This window comes from Zea mays, chromosome 3 (assembly GCF_902167145.1).
Source record: "Zea mays cultivar B73 chromosome 3, Zm-B73-REFERENCE-NAM-5.0, whole genome shotgun sequence".
NCBI lineage: Eukaryota > Viridiplantae > Streptophyta > Magnoliopsida > Poales > Poaceae > Zea > Zea mays.
Genome location: NC_050098.1, coordinates 208,605,296 through 208,621,819, shown reverse-complemented (window position 1 = coordinate 208,621,819; position 16,524 = coordinate 208,605,296). Strand labels below are relative to the sequence as shown.

Below are 16,524 nucleotides of genomic sequence, written 5' to 3'. Positions count from 1 at the left end.
ACTTTTAAATATATAGTTCATATACACAAACAATATATACAAACGCAATACCACATTGCGTGTGGTCCAATTAAAAGTGCACCAATATTCATTACTTATTTATTTTAATAGAAGATACTTTTTAAGGAATAATCTCTATTAAGAGACTTTAAACTAAACGTTTTTAGAACATTTATGAATATCTTAACTCATACAAGGATCTTCTTATTTATTTCTTGAAACTCAGAGACTGACGTTATTTTAATATTACTATTTATTTTTAGAAGGGGTGAACTCCTAAGTGTAAATATTCATCAGGGTCACTTTACTTTGGTTTAGAAAGATTTTACTAATCCTAAAATCAGAATATTGGGTGCTACACGTCCCATCCGCTGGCAGGCGGCGTCAAGGTCATCCAGCAGGTGGCGTGTCTGCTGAGTCTGCTGGCAAAACAGTGCGCCCGTGCCGAGTGGCGCGCTATACTCATCCTCCCTTCTACAAGAAGTTTCCCCTGCACGCCAAGTATACGCAGATCTCGGGCACCAGGACATAAGAAGATTGTCTCGGCAACAGACATTAGTAGGCTCCAAGCACTATATTCTTTATGTCTCTGGGCCCACATGTCGGGGCCCAGTCCCTTTGTACACGGCCCTCTTCAGCTATAAAAGGGGAGGCATGCGACGTTACACACACACGCAATCTTAGGCCACACCTTAGACTCGCAAACTCATACAAGCTCACAAGCAATACATCTCACAGTGGAGTAGGGTATTACGCTCCGGTGGCCCGAACCACTCTAAATCCTTGTGTGTTCTTGAGTTCTTCCCGTTCATTCCAACGATCAAGCAAAACGCCTAAGCCCCTCCTCATCTCAGGATTTAGGGCGGGTGCACTCCGCCACCCGGCTGGAGATTTACTCTCCGACATTTGGTGCACCAGGTAGGGGCCTAGGCATTAGGTTTTTGCTTGATCCCTTGCCCAAGCATGATGGTGCAGATCATTGAGCACCGCGCCGAGACTTTGGTTGACTTTGCGGTGGAGGGAGAAGCTGCTTCCTCCACACCGCAGGTTCCTAGTCGCCCAGCACTAGTCACCCTTGCTGTGCACGCCGCACGACAGCACACGGTAGCGCAAACGTCCTGGACTCCATCAAGGGCATCTCCGGGGGCATTGTTAGCAGCTAGGGAGTTGTCGCGACACCCTCCAAGCTCCACGGCTTCACCAGGAGCCATGAAGCAATGGCGGGATGACGTCGACCGACTGCTCAGTATGGCGCATTCTACCTCGACCAGGTCGAAGACGCGGTCATCCCGGCGCCAACATGAGGCATCAGCATCTGCGCGCTCGCCCTCAGTGAGGGGCGCATAGACCAACGACCTCTGGGCAGAGCTCAACCGCAGGCGTGCGAGAGAGGACGCCCGGGTATCCTTGGAAAGGGCGTGCGAGCGCCGCCAAAATATCGATGGTCGCAACCTCGATCAAGACTTTGCTGCGGTTGCACCGCAGACACCAGTGGGCACCCGGTCCCAAACGGGTGTCCCCTTGGCCGATGTGGGCTGCGCCGCTCTTGCGGACCATCTCCGCGTGGCGTCCTGGCCACCCAAGTTCCGGCCGCACCTGCTGAAAAAATACGACGGAACGACGAACCCATCGGAGTTCCTGCAGGTGTACGTTACCGCCATCACAGCAGCAGGTGGAAACACCGCTGTGATGGCAACATATTTTCATGTGGCCTTGTCTGGACCGGCCCGGGCCTGGCTCATGAACCTCACCCCAGGATCAGTCTACTCCTGGGAAGAACTCTGTGCGCGGTTCGTGGCGAACTTCGCCAGTGCTTACCAATAGCACGGTGTGGAGGCCCACCTCCATGCAGTGAGGCAGAAGCCAGGGGAGACCCTCCGGAAGTTCATCTCCCGCTTCACCAAGGTGCGAGGTACGATACCTCGTATTTCTGATGCTTCTATCATCACGGCCTTCTGACAGAGAGTACGTGATAAAAAAAATGTTGGAGAAGTTGGCCACACATGACGTGGAAACTGTCCCCACACTCTTCGCTCTGGCCGACAAGTGCGTTAGAGCCGCCGAGGGTCGTGCATGGCACTCGGCCCCACAAACTGGAGCTGCCCAGTCGGGTGGCTCGGGGGCCATCCTTCGGGACGGAAAGAAGAAAAAGAAGAAGGACTGCGACTACCAGAAGCCGCGGTCCACCGCTCTAGTGGTCGCAGCAGCGACCGGAGGCCAGGGCGACCGCAACAAACGCCCACGACCACAGAGAGGTGGCAGCGGTTCATGCCCTGTGCACCCGAACGGTCGCCATGGCGCTGCGGAGTGCCGCGAGATCATTGACCTCGCAAAACACGTCAGCGAGCGGCGCGAGCAGTCTTCCAAAGACGGCTCCCCGCCTCGCCGCCGCCCCGGCAAGGAAAAGGTGGACAACGGCTAGGTGGCCGTGGCTGAGCGGGACCTCGTGTATCAGTCGCCCGAGGGGGGCCTGAAGGATATCTTCGCCGGAGGCTCCTACTCTGGTGAAGACAACTAGACGGACCTCGGACGGACCCCGTGTTCCCCGGTCTACGAAGCTGAAGCACGCCTTCCTCCGGAGGCCCTTCCGGACCCTCCACGGGTCCGGGCTGCAGACAGGTACATGCAGAAGTGACCACAGCCAGAGACGAGGGCTCCCCGTGTCAAATGCAGACGGGAACCCTGGGTCGGGACCTAGCCCCACGACAAGTACCATACCAAGGAGGGCTCCGCAACTCTCCCCCAGCTGGGAAGGACCCTTCGAAGTGACGGGAGTGTACCGACCCAGGGGCAACCATCTAGCTACGACTGGAGGAGTACCTTACCCCGGTGCCAAACATCTCTGTAAGTTCTATCCATAGAGCAAGACTAAGGGGTCGAGTCTGTTTTACCTTTTTTTAACTAAATGACGCATACATGTACGACAACCCAGTGGGGTCTGCCCCCATGAACCCGGCCTATTAGTCTGCACACATGCACGACAAGTTATAAGGAGAAATCACCCCCCTCAGTTGTGCTCTTGTGATAGTTCCATCTTGCTGCTCCATGGTCCTACCTTGCAGTCTTTCAGATAATACCTTTTAGCTAACCCACCCGTATGGTTTCCATCTGTCTGACATGGCGACATCCGAATTGAGCAGCCAGGCTTGCAGTTTAGGGCCCCTGATACGAAAGAAGGGAGGTCCGACAGCCTGGGGGCCGGCTCTAGAGAACGGGACCCCGTTCCATAGGGTGGTCCGGAGCCCATGTAGCCGCTCAGCCAGGTCCTGTACCGTGGGCCTACATGCTCCGCCACCCCATGACGGGAACTTAGTATCTAGAGTTATAAGTCCTGCGGGTCCGACAACCTCGGGACCGGAGCTAGAGAACAGACATTAGTCTCCTGGGGTGGTCCGGAGCCCGTGCAGCCGCTCAGCCTGGTCCCGTACCATGGGCCTGCACGCTCCACCACCCTGCGACAAGTGTCCTAGTATCTAGAACCGTGACCCAAGGGGGTCCGGACACGCAACTTGGCCACCCGGACTAAAACCTGCAGGTCCCGAGCATGTATCAAAGGACGACTAATGTCAGACGGAGAACCCTATGGGGTGTACTACTAATGCTTCCTAGCTAAAAGTTGTGTACAAATCCAGATCCCGGCGAGTTTGCCTCCTGAGGATTGTTGACAACCTTTTCAGAAACGCTGGTATCCAACCTCAACACATCAAGCCTGCATCCGAGGCGGGGGGCCAGGTACTAAGGAGGAGTCAACAACATCGCACACAGCAGGAACATGTGTTACACAGATAAGTGTTAAATGCTGCTTAGAAGGCAATATTTGTTTCTTTACAAAAACAGGGGAAGGCCTGGGGCCGGTTCTAAAGAACGGATTCCCGTTCCATAGGGTGGTCCAGAGCCTGTGTGGCCGGTTAGCCTGGTTCCGTACCTAAAATCCTGCACACTCCACTCCATGGCGGGTGTCCTAGTATTTAAAACTAAAGTCCTGTGCGTCCAACAACCTGGAGGTCTGGCTCTGAAGAACAGGCACTTGTCTCCTGGGGGGTCTGGAAACCATGTAGTCGCTCAGCTTGGTCCCGTACCATGAGCCTGCATACTCCACCGCCCTGCGGCAGGTGTCTTAGTACTTGAAGCCACCATCTAGGGGGTTCGGACACACAACTTGGCTTCCCAGGCTAAAATCCTGCGTACATATGTTATTACATTTTGCTTTCAAGCAAATGTCATTACATTCCCTTACAAGCGGGACCCCAGCTCCATTTCTGCAGGAATGAACTACGCTGCACCAGCAAGAGTCGCGCTGGAAGCTGGCTCCGGACAGCCCCACCAACGACGGCGACCACCTCTGCACCAGCAGCGACAACGACCTCTGCTCCGAGCGGCTCGCCAGTAGCAGCGATCACCTCAGGGTGAGCGCTACTGCGAATAGGTCCTCGCCCCCGTTCTCCTATGGGGGTGACAGCGAGGCCATTAAAGCCAAAGGGACGGAGGTCCGGTGACAGGTGGCACTGACGGTCTCGCCAGCGGAGGCAACCACCTCTGCAGTGGGCAACCTCACCAGTGGAGGCGACCACATCAGCCCCACCAGTGGCAGCGACCACCTCTGCACCGATGGGCAGCGGCTACACCAGCACGCACGAAGAGGTCTTCGCTCCCGTCCTCACTGCGGGAGTGGGGACAAGACCATCCAAGAACGTCGCCGCCACCATGGGGGTACGACGTCTTGTACGACCTCCCGGTGCGACCGATGGCGCGGGAGAAGCCGTGGATGTGGCCAACCCGCGCGCGGCGCGACCGTCACCCGTGCGGTGGACGGGCAGCCACGCTCCGCCCCAGCGGCAGGAGGCAGCGCCGGAGGCGGCACCAGAGCCACCCAGGCCGGGGAGCCAGGCACGCGGCAGCTGACGACGCCACAGACGGCCGACCCCGCGTGCCCAGAGTTCGCCTCCTCCGCAAGGCCGGCGAATGCCCTTCTCCCCCGAATGCTGGAGGAAGAAGCGGACCACCAGCCTACGCGGAAGGCGAAGCTCCCACTCGGCTCGCCCTCCTCCCCAGCACGGATGATGAACATCCTTGAAGCTGAGGGCAGGGGGAGGCCGCAGCCCGGCTCGCTTCTCTCCACCACAAGGCTGGTAGTCATCCTTGTGGATGCAAAACGCCTAAGCCCCTCCTCATCTCAGGATTTAGGGCGGGTGCACTCCGCCACCTGGCCAGAGATTTACTCTCCGACAGTGAACTTGGACAATGCAAAGTCTTCCACTGCACTCCGGTATTAGTGTACTTACTTCCAAGTTCATACTTGAAATTTCATTGCTTTTTGCTCTTAATTGACATTTTGGTGAGGCAATGGGGTTAAGGGGGCCAAAAATGATCCCGTTTTGGTGCTTAATGCCAAAGGGGGAGAAATTAAGGCCAAAGCAAATGGATCAGCCAACCACTTGAGAATTTTGAAAATAGTAGAGTTAGAATTTGATTTTGTCAAAATACTCTAATTGCAAAATTGGGTCTCTTATGGGGAAGAATTTTGATTATGGGAAAAAGGGGAGTTTTTGGCAATTGATCAATTTTTCTCTTGGAATATCTCTCTTTGTGCCCAAACAAGCGTGTTTGACTTAGAGATAGAAAAATGAATTTGATTTACAAAAACAAACCAAGTGGTGGCAAAGAATGATCCAAATATGTCAAATCTTGTGCAAAAATGATTTGGTCCTCATTTGCATTGATGTTGCACTTATTTTGGTTGCTTTTTGATGTGTTGGCATAAATCACCAAAAAGGGGGAGATTGAAAGGGAAATGTGCCTTTGGGCCATTTCCATAATGTTTTGGTGATTAAATGTCCAACACGTTTGATTAAGTTCTTTTGTGCCAAATAAAATGAGAAGTACAAATCAAGACATAAGGTATATTTCTAGACGTAGTACATTTGTTTTTGAATACTAATGAGGTTATCTAAGTGCTAGAAACAGTGCTGAGAAGAAGAGAACCGAATTGCAAAAGACTTGGCTGTGTGCAGCCAAATTCCAATTCGCTCTGGCACACCGGACTGTCCGGTGCGCCAGGCTGGTCCGCGTGAACTCGCCGCTTTTGGGATTCGACGGCGGCGTACGGCTAAAAATCACCGGACTGTCTGGTGGTGCACCGGACTGTCCGGTGAGTCATCCGCGGCGAACTCGTCGCTCTTGGGAAAAGGAACAGCGGCGTACGGCTAAAATTCACCGGATTGTCCGGTGGTGCACCGGACTGTCCGGTGAGCCAACGGTCGCCAGCGCCAACGGTCGGCCGTGAAATCTGCGGGCGACGCGTGGCAGCTCCAACGGTCGGCAGGGGGCACCGGACTGTCCGGTGTGCACCGGACAGTGTCCGGTGCGCCAACGGGCCCGGAGCTGCAACAGTCGACTGTGCCCGATTTGGAAGGCAATCGCGCACCAGACAGGTTACAGTAGCTGTCCGGTGGCGCACCGGACTGTCCGGTGCGCCACTCGACAGAAAGCAAGGATGGCCTTCCAAGTTTGCCTCCAACGACTCCTAGCTGCCTTGGGGCTATAAAAGGGACCCCTAGGCACATGGAGGAGTCACCCAAGCATTCTCTAAGTATTCTAAAGCATCCAGACTTTGCTCCCGCGCATTCGCTTCATTGTGTTAGTGATTTGAGCTCCATTTGAGTTGCGAATTCCGTGTGTTGTGTTTCGAGCTCAAGTCGTGATTTGTGTGCGTGGTTGTGCTGCGGATTTTGTGTGTGTTGCTCTTCCCAACCTTACTATGTGCCTTCTTTTTGATCTCTATTGTAAGGGCGAGAGACTCCAAGTTGTGGAGATTCCTCGCAAACGGGAAAATATACTAAAGGAAAAGACCGTGGTATTCAAGTTGATCATCGGATCACTTGAAAGGGGTTGAGTGCAACCCTCGTCCATTGGGACACCACAACGTGGAAGTAGGCAAGTGTTACTTGGCCGAACCACGGGATAAAATCGCGTGTCTCTTGTGATTGCTCTCTCTCTGTGATTGTTTTGTCCACAAGAACTCGCCTCAAAACTACTTAGTCGCACTGACACCTCTATAACTAAGTTTTGTGGCTATTCGGTGTTTAATTTTACAGGATCACCTATTCACCCCCCTCTAGGTGCTCTCACCTTTTAGGTGGCGATGCGCGCCCGCAGCGTGCCGCTTTTAGCGGTGCTGGTGTCATAGCCAAAGATGCTGGCACGGGGCATGAAGTTGTCATGGCCCTCGATGTCGCATGTCAAGTTTCCGTCCACCACCATCGGGTTGTTGAGCAACATGTCCCTGCTGAAAAACCTGGCGCCAATGAGCTTGCAGTTGCAGGCGATGTCGTGCTTGACGGAGTCCTCGCAGGAGCTATTCCAGCGGGCTGTCACCTGGCCGTCGTCGTCTATTATTGGATGGATATTTTTACTAGGAAAAAGAAAAGAGTAGATAAAAGAGAGAGTAACACTAAATTTTGAGTATGAAGCAAAGAAAATTTTATACTCCAATTTTTTTGTGTTACAATGCAACACTTGAACAAATTAAAGTGGTCATTTCATATTTTAAAAAGTAAAGAAATAAAGGATTCATTTCATATTTTAAAAAGTATAGAAATAAAGGATTCAGTCACAACAGTGATATTGCAAAACAAATTGCAGGAGAGATGCATGTATAGCCAATATTTCTTAAAAACATCAAGGTAAAAAGGAAGAACATTTTAGTGAACAAAATGATAAAAATAAAGAAAAATCACTATTAGCTATAGAGTCCTTTGTAGTTAGTCATGATCTATACGACACTTGATTCTTTAAATAGTCTATTTGAGTAGACAAAGATATTCAAAAACCTATCTAATTTTTTATTAAATTGAAAGAGATTAAAAATATTGGATGATCATGAGAAAGTGTTGTAGTACTTTTATAAAAAAAAACTTTTACTCATGATGACTCATCTATTGTTGATGTCAATGAGTCTATCGGTGAATTACGGGGTTGTTTGGTTTGGTGCCTAAGACGCCACAATGTGCCAAACTTTTCTGCCTAACCTTAGTTCTTCAATTCAAGCGCCTAAGGTTAGGCAGATTGTGGCGCCTTAGGTAGGAAACCAAACATGCCCTACAAGTGTTGCAAGTAACTTTACCAAATGGATTGATGTCAGCAACTAAGATTATTCAATTTGTAACGTTCCAGACTATTATCCAAATGTCTGTATTGTATATCGGATTTTATTGACCATACTTGTGTGACGGTATCCTTAGCAGGAAAAGGTTTTGTTAGAGTTAAAGTTGTTTGAAAAATTACATAAGATCAACTATAACGCAGGAAATGTTAAATGGGCTTGATTGCATGTTCCATTGTGAAGGATATATTGGCAAATGTTGACCTAAACATTATTCTTAATGATTTTATTTAAAAAAATGCTCGACATAGTTATTTGTGTTGTGAGATATTGCATAGTGTTAAATGAGGTATCAAATTCCTAATAGTTTAAAATATTCATACTAATTATAACATTGTTATATTGCTCTTATATTATTTTATTGTACTAATATTTTTAGAGATAAAATAAAAAAATATTAAGGGGCTTAAATGTCGACTCCCTCCCGTGTACTATTATTTGTCGTGTTGAACAAAGTTTGAGTCAAACTTATAAAATTTTGATTACAAATAATTATTTTGTTATTTAGTTTTGAAACCTAATATTTAGATGTACCAATTTGTCTTAAAAAGTACTTTTATAAAAATCTAAATGCATTAAGATTAATTAAAAAAACATTAGCCAAAGTTATATTTTAGAGATCGTGTCGTTGTCCTAAACAATAATTAGTAGGACACCGAAGGGAGTAGGTGCATTCCAAAACAATGAGCGGGCCTGTGTATTAGTATAAGACTGACTCCAGCAACATCCTCTATATTCGTCATTTACAGTCTTCTCTAAAAGATTATTTTCTCTCCAGCAGCGTTCTCTATATCTCGTCCTCTATACGTAAATACTTATATTAGAGACATATTTTATTTTTAGTTTTTATACATACATATTTGTCGTACTCTTAAATGTATTGTACATATTTTTGTTTTGTTAAATCTATTATTTAAAGTATTAAAATGGATAGAAGAGACGAGAGAGAATCTTTATATATAGAGGATCCATTTATAGGACGCTGCTGAACACATAGAGGACGAAAATCTTTTCTAAAATTTAAGGTATAGGGTTCTCTATGGTGTGTTTGATTTGTGGAGTCAATCTATGCTTCATGAGGTGATGCATCATAAGTTCATTCTATCAATTTTGGTGGAATCAACCCACTCCTCATATATATACTAATTATTAGCTTATGAGGAATGATGTGGTGATGGATCAACCCATTCTATTCCACAAACCAAATAAAAAAGTGAGGATTGAGAAGAAGATGGATCACTTCATTCCTCAAACCAAACACACTCTTAGAGGACCTGTTGGAGATAGTCTAAGAATAAGGTGTTCATATCCTTGCTCATACATAATTGTACATTGTATCTCAATTATGAATCCACGATTCCCCAATGCCACGACGGGAACGTATCTAATGCAACCAAATGAATTGGTGCAATCAAGACACAAGATTGGAAGTGAGAGTATCTTTTTAAAAATATACATAGAGAGGTAGGAGGGTTGTTTTAAAAAATTGGTATATTCTAAAATGTCCTCCTATTATTATCCTTGTGTCTTGGTTGCACGGTTGCACCAATTAATTTGATTGCTACTGAAACATTCTCAAGACAAAAATGAACAAAACGTAATCCAACTAATTAATCAACGGGGTAAGCTGATTACTGAAAACGGCGTAAGCAAACTCCTGATGAATTCTAGATATCTCAAGCGTTTTGACGGGAAAGCATGATTATGACGGTTTGCTTCTTCCTAGCTTGCATTGCGTGCTAGTAGTACTCGCCTGTCATGGAGCCCGGTGCGGATGAAAATATTGGCCGCATCCTCGTCCTTCCAGCTCAGGCGCGACACGTCTATTTCGCTGGATGGTGGAACAGTGATCACGACAGACAGCAGCTCGGTGCTGTGCTGTGCCAAATTCGCCCTTGCCACAGGTTTCTTGGTCCAAGACGTGAGGCAGTCGTTAGGCGTCGCCGCAACGGCCAGTCTGCAGCAGCAGCCCAGCCCAGCATGGCTGACTGATTGCCATCCCACGGGTCTTCAAGTTTCAACAGCTGCAGGCCGTGCTTGCTACACCATGTGACCATGGTGCTTGCTGTACTGGCGGTGCGACGACCAGTACCCACAGAGTTTGAACCATGTCACCGCTAGCTCATGGGTTCCTTACTGGTTGATGTACTTGTGGGAAAAGTGGTACGCCGTGGGGGAGGGAAAGTGGCTCGCGGAGAAGGTAAGAAACCAACCGCCACCGCGACGATGCGCAACCACCGCGTCCTTTGTGGCAGGCGTGCCGTCTATTTCAATCCACAGTACTTTGCCTCTTTAAGTATGGGAGGAGGAGGTCGCTGCAACTGTAAGAACAGAAAACAGATTCGAGTTGGTATTCTCTTGGAGGCTGGAGGCCTGGAGCTATCCTACAGCACACTTGGAATTCTCCACGGGATTATCTTGGGAACCCGGAAAGGTTCTTGTTATCTTGGCAGGCAGTTTCAGGACCCAGATTAAAATACCGCAATTCTTGGTTCTCAGATGATTGAAAGTGGTAAAATAGCATGCTGGTTGATGGATGGCTACCCTTGCTTGCAGCTTCTGCAAGCTGAAAATGTCACCCTCCTATCAGATGCCAGGAAATTACGCTCTCGAGCAAACAAACCACTTGTAGCCAGGCAGCCAGCCAGTGTACGAGAAAGCTGCGGCCGAGTTGGCTGCCACCCGCGTCATGGTCCCATGCGCGGCGCATCTGAGTCTGACCAACAAACGCAACTACCACCAACCTAGCAGCGAGTACCAGCTTTTGTTCCAGACTCCGGTGCACCGCTGTTTGATCTAGGGAAAATTAGCTCGAGGCTCGCGAGCCGGCTCGAGCTCGGAGCGGCTCGGCTCGGCTCGGAGCGGCTCGCGAGCCTCGAACGAGCCGAGTCTCTTCTTCGAGCTCGTTTTTGCAGCGAGCCGAGCCGGCTCGTTCCGACTCGCGAGCCGGCTCGCGAGCCGACTCGCGAGCCGGCTCGCGAGCCGGCTCGCGAGCCTTGCAAAAATGGTCAATTTATGGAATAATAATGAATATTAGATAATTTTATGGATAATAGCTCATTTTTTAGTCTTTGATGATGAATATATTACAAGTTATAATTTAATTTACTCATAATGTAGAATGGTGATTCTATATTTCAAATTTATATAATGTTAATTCACCAAATAATGCAACGAAAAGCACCAAAATATGGCTCGCGAGCCGAGCCTCTTTCACCGGCTCGTGGAATGGACGAGCCGAGCCGAGCTCATTCAGGCACCGAGCCACACCGAGCCGAGCTCGACTCGTTTCCAGCCCTAGTTTGATCTCGGCAGCTGGGCTTGCGACAAAGCCGGACGAAATGGCATGCATGAGTAGAAGTGTAGAACGAGACGGGGGAGGCTATCACGAGAACAGATTCCATCCATTTTTTCTTTTGTCCCTGTGCCGAATGATGGTTTGATGAGCTGTCGATCGAGACACGACCCGCAAATTCCTTAGACAAAGCTTGCGTCCAACCAACGAAGCTTTTTATGGATCATGGGGACCCTCGTAGATAGAATCATCACAGCCACGGGGCGTCAACGCTGCCGCACTGACCTCTGCCCAGCGCTGCAAATCTGTACAAGGTGGTGACCTATGAAACGATAAAAAGAAGATGGCAAGTAATTCATGCGATGGTAAAAAAACAAAATTAAAATAGAACAGGTGTCCCTTATCAGTCTAGCATTCAAAGAAACTGACGGCCATTTTTCACTTGTAATGTAAAATAAATAGGAGGACCACCATGCCTCACCAGTCTGTCTCACTGAGTACAGTGGCAAGAGCTTTATGAATTATGAGTCACCACTAGGTCACAGGGACTCCAGCACTGGGTCTGCCCAATAAAAGGGCCTTTCGTGAGTCACAACGCGTGTGCCCTGCCCACCTTTGCTGTGGCAGGCCGGCATGCATGTTTTTGTAGGAAAAAGAAACATGAAAACAGTGACAAGATCTGATCACCTGAACACTGTGACTGCGAGATCAGAAACTGATCTGAGTCTGTTGTGCTCATCTTATACACAGCAGAAACTAATATGAGATGAGCGCACCAAACTACGGCCGAATGATTAAAAGAGATGTATGAAGACTATGACGGCCTGCAAAGGAAGAAAGTGTCGCACCTTCAGAGGCAGAAGCTGCTCTTAAATGTGGCAAAAGAAACAACAGTTTCTATGCACGGTTCTCACGAGAGTTCGGAAGGAACACCGATCACGAACTGTGCAGCATATAAAAAGTACTGATCCTATGCAAGAGAACTCAATGTACATGGTTTCACAATCCACCAAGGACATTCCAATTGCTACGTCCCCTTTCTAATGAGATAGACCAACCGTCCGTCCTTCCCAGCGCTAACTACTGACCACCAAGCCATCACCGAAATCTCTTGTCCTTTTGAAGCATGATATTTGGGTTCCGTGAATGACTCTTGCTTCCTGTTAGCTCGCCCCACCTGGTCCCGGCTCCATGAACACGTGAAGAAATGCTCCAGAGGATGTCTCCTGCCTGACCAGCTGCCTCTTTGGTTGGCTTCACTATAGCTTTGGATTTCATCAGAGGATGCTTGTTTCCCTTGCCCATTCCAGCTGCAAGCAACCATCTAGAGCCAGACTGCTGCTGCGTTTGATTGCCCCATGGTTTCTTCTTCTCAGGTTCGCTCTTGAAACCAGCGACATGCACTTCTGTAACCTTGAATTGGGGAATGGGATCCTCTAATTCCTCAGCCTTCTCTTCCGTGACCAATGCCTTATCTGGAACCTTTTCGGTCTTGGGTTCCTCATCATCCTGCTCGCTGTTGCCTTTGTCTGAGACAGTACTGTAGATTTTGGGCTTTGGGGGTACAAAAACCCTTTCAACTTGAATTAATGCAAGCATTGGTGTGCCCACTGGCTCGTAGTTGCGCAGTGGGTCACGGAGTTGAACCATGAGAGCAACTGTAAAGTTATTTCCTAACAGGCCCCATCTTCTACCAGATCTCCTGTTCTTTCTGTCCCCATTCCGATTCTCAGCAGCTAACTCCATGGATTTTGCATGGTGAGCAGCAAGTATCTTTGATGTCCGGTCACTGTATTGCTCTTCTTCGTCCACCACCCCAGAATCAAGCCTCATCCACTCATCTAGAGTGATGGATAAGCCCATTAATCCATCAACTTCTTCTCCACTCTGCTTAACATCCAGAAGCTGCAACCCTGCAGTTCCCTCTAAACCAAGGGACCAGGTATTCTCTGCACACTTTCCTTGCAGAGATGAAAATTCCCCAATAGGCTTTGCACTGATATTGGAGGGTGCCTCTTCTTCTGACATGCCAGATTGTATCCTCAAACCCTCAATGGAAAGGGCTTCAATCTTTTCCATAGCTAATGGTGCAAGGTCCTCAAGTGAAACATATTCTGAAGCATTCTCCCCACCCAAGGATGATGAAAGATCAGCACACCTACATTTCTTCTTCTTACTGGAGGGAGCATTTCCACCCCCTCCTACCAAAGCATCAACGCTATGATAGTCCAACGGGTCATATCTGCATTGATAAAAGAGAAAACCTTTAAGCAAGGCATATGATAAAGTAAGAAAAAGCACAAACAAGCATGAAAAAAGAAGATTACAAACCTTTCAGCAGACTCCAGAGCTGGAGCAGCCTCCCAGGCAATCTGCTGCATCATTTTACCATTAACATCTTCTAGGGGCATAAGTTTGTTTGCCTGCATTGATAACTTCTCAATTCCAACTGATGCCAGACCATGCAATATATCCATAATCCCAGATCCCATCTCTGCCGGCAGTACAATCGGGGAAGAAGCCTGCATAACCAAGCTGCAGCTGTTTTGTGCATTTTTGAACAGGGCTGGGTTCATTGATCGCAGAAATCCTCCATCTTTGGTCTGAATAAATGGACCTAAACCTTCAGCCAATGGTGGTAGCTCCAGGGGTTGCTCAGGTGGGAGGTTAATGGGGCTACCAAACCCACTTCTACTTTCAGGAGGAGAAGATTGGAAGGACTTCTCATTTAGCCCAAATTGACGCATTAAGGCCTCAGTTTCTTCGTCTTCCAGCGACTTAGCTCGAAATTTGGTATCAATGGGTTGACTTCCATTCTGAAGCTCGAGCTCAGCCTCATGTATCATTGCAGAGAGATCGAAATCCTCCACAACATTCTCACAAATAGGTCCTTCAATTCCATCATCAAAGTCCAAACCAAGAATAGCTTTGTCAGATGCTAGTGCTTCCTTTTCAAACTGCTTCCAAAGTCGTTCCCTCGGTGACTCGGGATCACTATCTGAGGGTTGCCCAAATGGGATATGCTCTATTGCAAGCATATCCAAGAACTCATTAGCAACAGAATCTGTTGAAATATCCATGCTGCGTGATCTGCCCTTCCTACTGTCAGACTTGTAACTATCAGCTGTGCAACTCAATCGCCTAGAATACTTATCTTCTACTACTGGTGATTCAAATTCCTCCGGCTTAGCAACTAAGAGCTCGTTCAAAATACATTCCAGGTCCTCCAGTTCTACATCTGCTCCCAACTGATCCTCTGCTTCGAGAGCAGAGGTAGGCAGTGAATTGGCTTTGATTATTCCATCATGTTTGTCTTCCACATTCTCCCTTTGAACAGCAACATCACAGACTGCCACCTCAGTCTTCACTCCAACAGTCTGATCCTCAGCGACATCACCACATACTAGCACAGGCTTGAATGATACCTCTTCGTCAATTTTGAACCCTGGATCCTCATTTTGATCAGCCTCATTGCTGGTTTCCACATGTTTGAGCCTTTGTGGGTCATATGAAGCAACCTCAACTCCATGCCCAACAACATTGAACTCCATCGTGCTGCAATCCCCATCTGGGCGCACCAAGTCCCCCTTCTTAACCTCTACTGATGTGCAGTGCTTTGCCTCCGGAGACCCGTCCTCCATGCAGTCCAGTGCTGCCACCTCCTCCTTCCTCGCATCAAGACCCCCATCACCAACAAAAGGCAGCGACCTGGCAGACCTCAAGCTGGGCAGCACCTCGTGCAGCACCCTCACGTCCCTGCTCCGCGCGGGCACAGGCGTTGGTGCCTGCACTGACACCGGCCGCGCCATCGATCCGCGCCGCACCCCCGCCACTTCCACGGCCTTGTGCTGCTCGCTGCCGACGCCACCCGCGAGGAGCGAGCAAGAGAAGGTTACGTTAAGCCGCGCGCCGCGGGCGGGGCCGGACAGCCGGAAGCTGCTGCTCCACTTCCCGAAGCCGGAGTCGCCGCCGTCCTCGAGATCGTCGAACGAGAGCGGGAGCAAGCGGGTGAGGTCGACCTCGTGCTTACCAAGCTCGAGAGTGGAGGCGGCGACGGAGACAACAAAGGAACGGGGCTCGTACTTGACCACGGCCTTTGCGCCGCGGGAGAAGTAGACCGGGGACCGCAGCGTGAGCGCCTCCTCGAACGCGGCGGCGCCGAGGGCCGCCACGACGGGGCGGGTGGAGGCGGACACGGACATTCGGCGGAAGCGTACGGAGACCGCAGACCCATCGAGCGCAGCGGGGAGGCCGTTGACGGAGTGCACATGCAGCGCGAACGCGAAGTCGAGGCGGCGGCGGCCCAGGTGCGAAATGGCAGTCAGGGACTTCTTCCAGAAGGAAGACGAGGACGAGGAAGTGGAAGCGGAGGAGGAGTTAGGGGTGGACGGCAGGAGCTTACGCGACGACGACGAGGAGGAGGAGGGCTTGAGACGGGGCTTGTTACGCGGCTGCTCAGTGACGACGGGGGATGGGGAGGGGAGTGGTAGGGTGCGGCGGCGGTGGGTGGAAGGGTCGAGGGAGAGCGCCTTGTGGAGCGTGACGATGTCGCGGGCGAGGGCGGCGTCGCCCGCGTCGCCCACGCGGTGGTCGTCGCCGCCGCCGTGGTGGAAGCGAGACGACATGGCTGGCAGTGGCGGCGCTTGGGTTTGGGTCTTTGGGATGCGTCTGGTTGGGGATTTTCGTGAGGCGATTTGAAGAGGTAGGCGCGGCCGGTGACCCGTAGCATTTTCTATATTTAATTTTAGGCTCCGTTTGTTTTATTGGAATTGAATTTTATTTTCCTAATTATAGTTTAGATAAAACTAATTAAGTTTATATATTTATATATATAATATATTTGTATATTATCTTAAAATATATGAGAGATAGTTATTGTCGGATACTGTAATTAGGGGTACCCAACACTTCTAAACACGGTTGAAAAACGTTTTAAGAACAAACATAAAGACTGATAAGCGTGGTTTAAGTCAAAGCCTCGTCTGTCAAGGGACGCGACCTCGCCTCGCCCGAGCCTGGCCTCGGGCAGAAACAGTAGTCCCGGGCGGATTCACGCCTCGCCAGAGGG

At 49.5% G+C, this 16,524-nt stretch overlaps 1 protein-coding gene across 3 annotated transcripts; it reads right to left on the bottom strand.

Annotated features, from left to right (window-relative positions):
- Window positions 1-11,276: 11,276 nt before the first annotated feature.
- Window positions 11,277-16,212, bottom strand: LOC103651267 (Protein PLASTID MOVEMENT IMPAIRED 1-RELATED 1). 3 transcript variants are annotated; one of them, XR_564650.3, is made up of 3 exons: window positions 13,788-16,212; window positions 12,305-13,698; window positions 11,277-11,778 (listed from the first exon to the last, which is right to left on the bottom strand). XR_564650.3 is itself a non-coding variant. In XM_008676885.3 (2 exons), the coding sequence occupies exons 1-2, from the start codon at window positions 16,079-16,081 to the stop codon at window positions 12,555-12,557; spliced, it is 3,438 nt and encodes a 1,145-aa protein (XP_008675107.1). In that variant the 5' UTR covers window positions 16,082-16,212; the 3' UTR covers window positions 12,118-12,554. The 3 variants fall into 3 exon arrangements, 1 of the variants encoding a protein (XP_008675107.1); XR_564651.3 differs by having other exon boundaries at window positions 11,277-11,761; XM_008676885.3 differs by lacking the exon at window positions 11,277-11,778 and having other exon boundaries at window positions 12,118-13,698.
- Window positions 16,213-16,524: the final 312 nt, after the last annotated feature.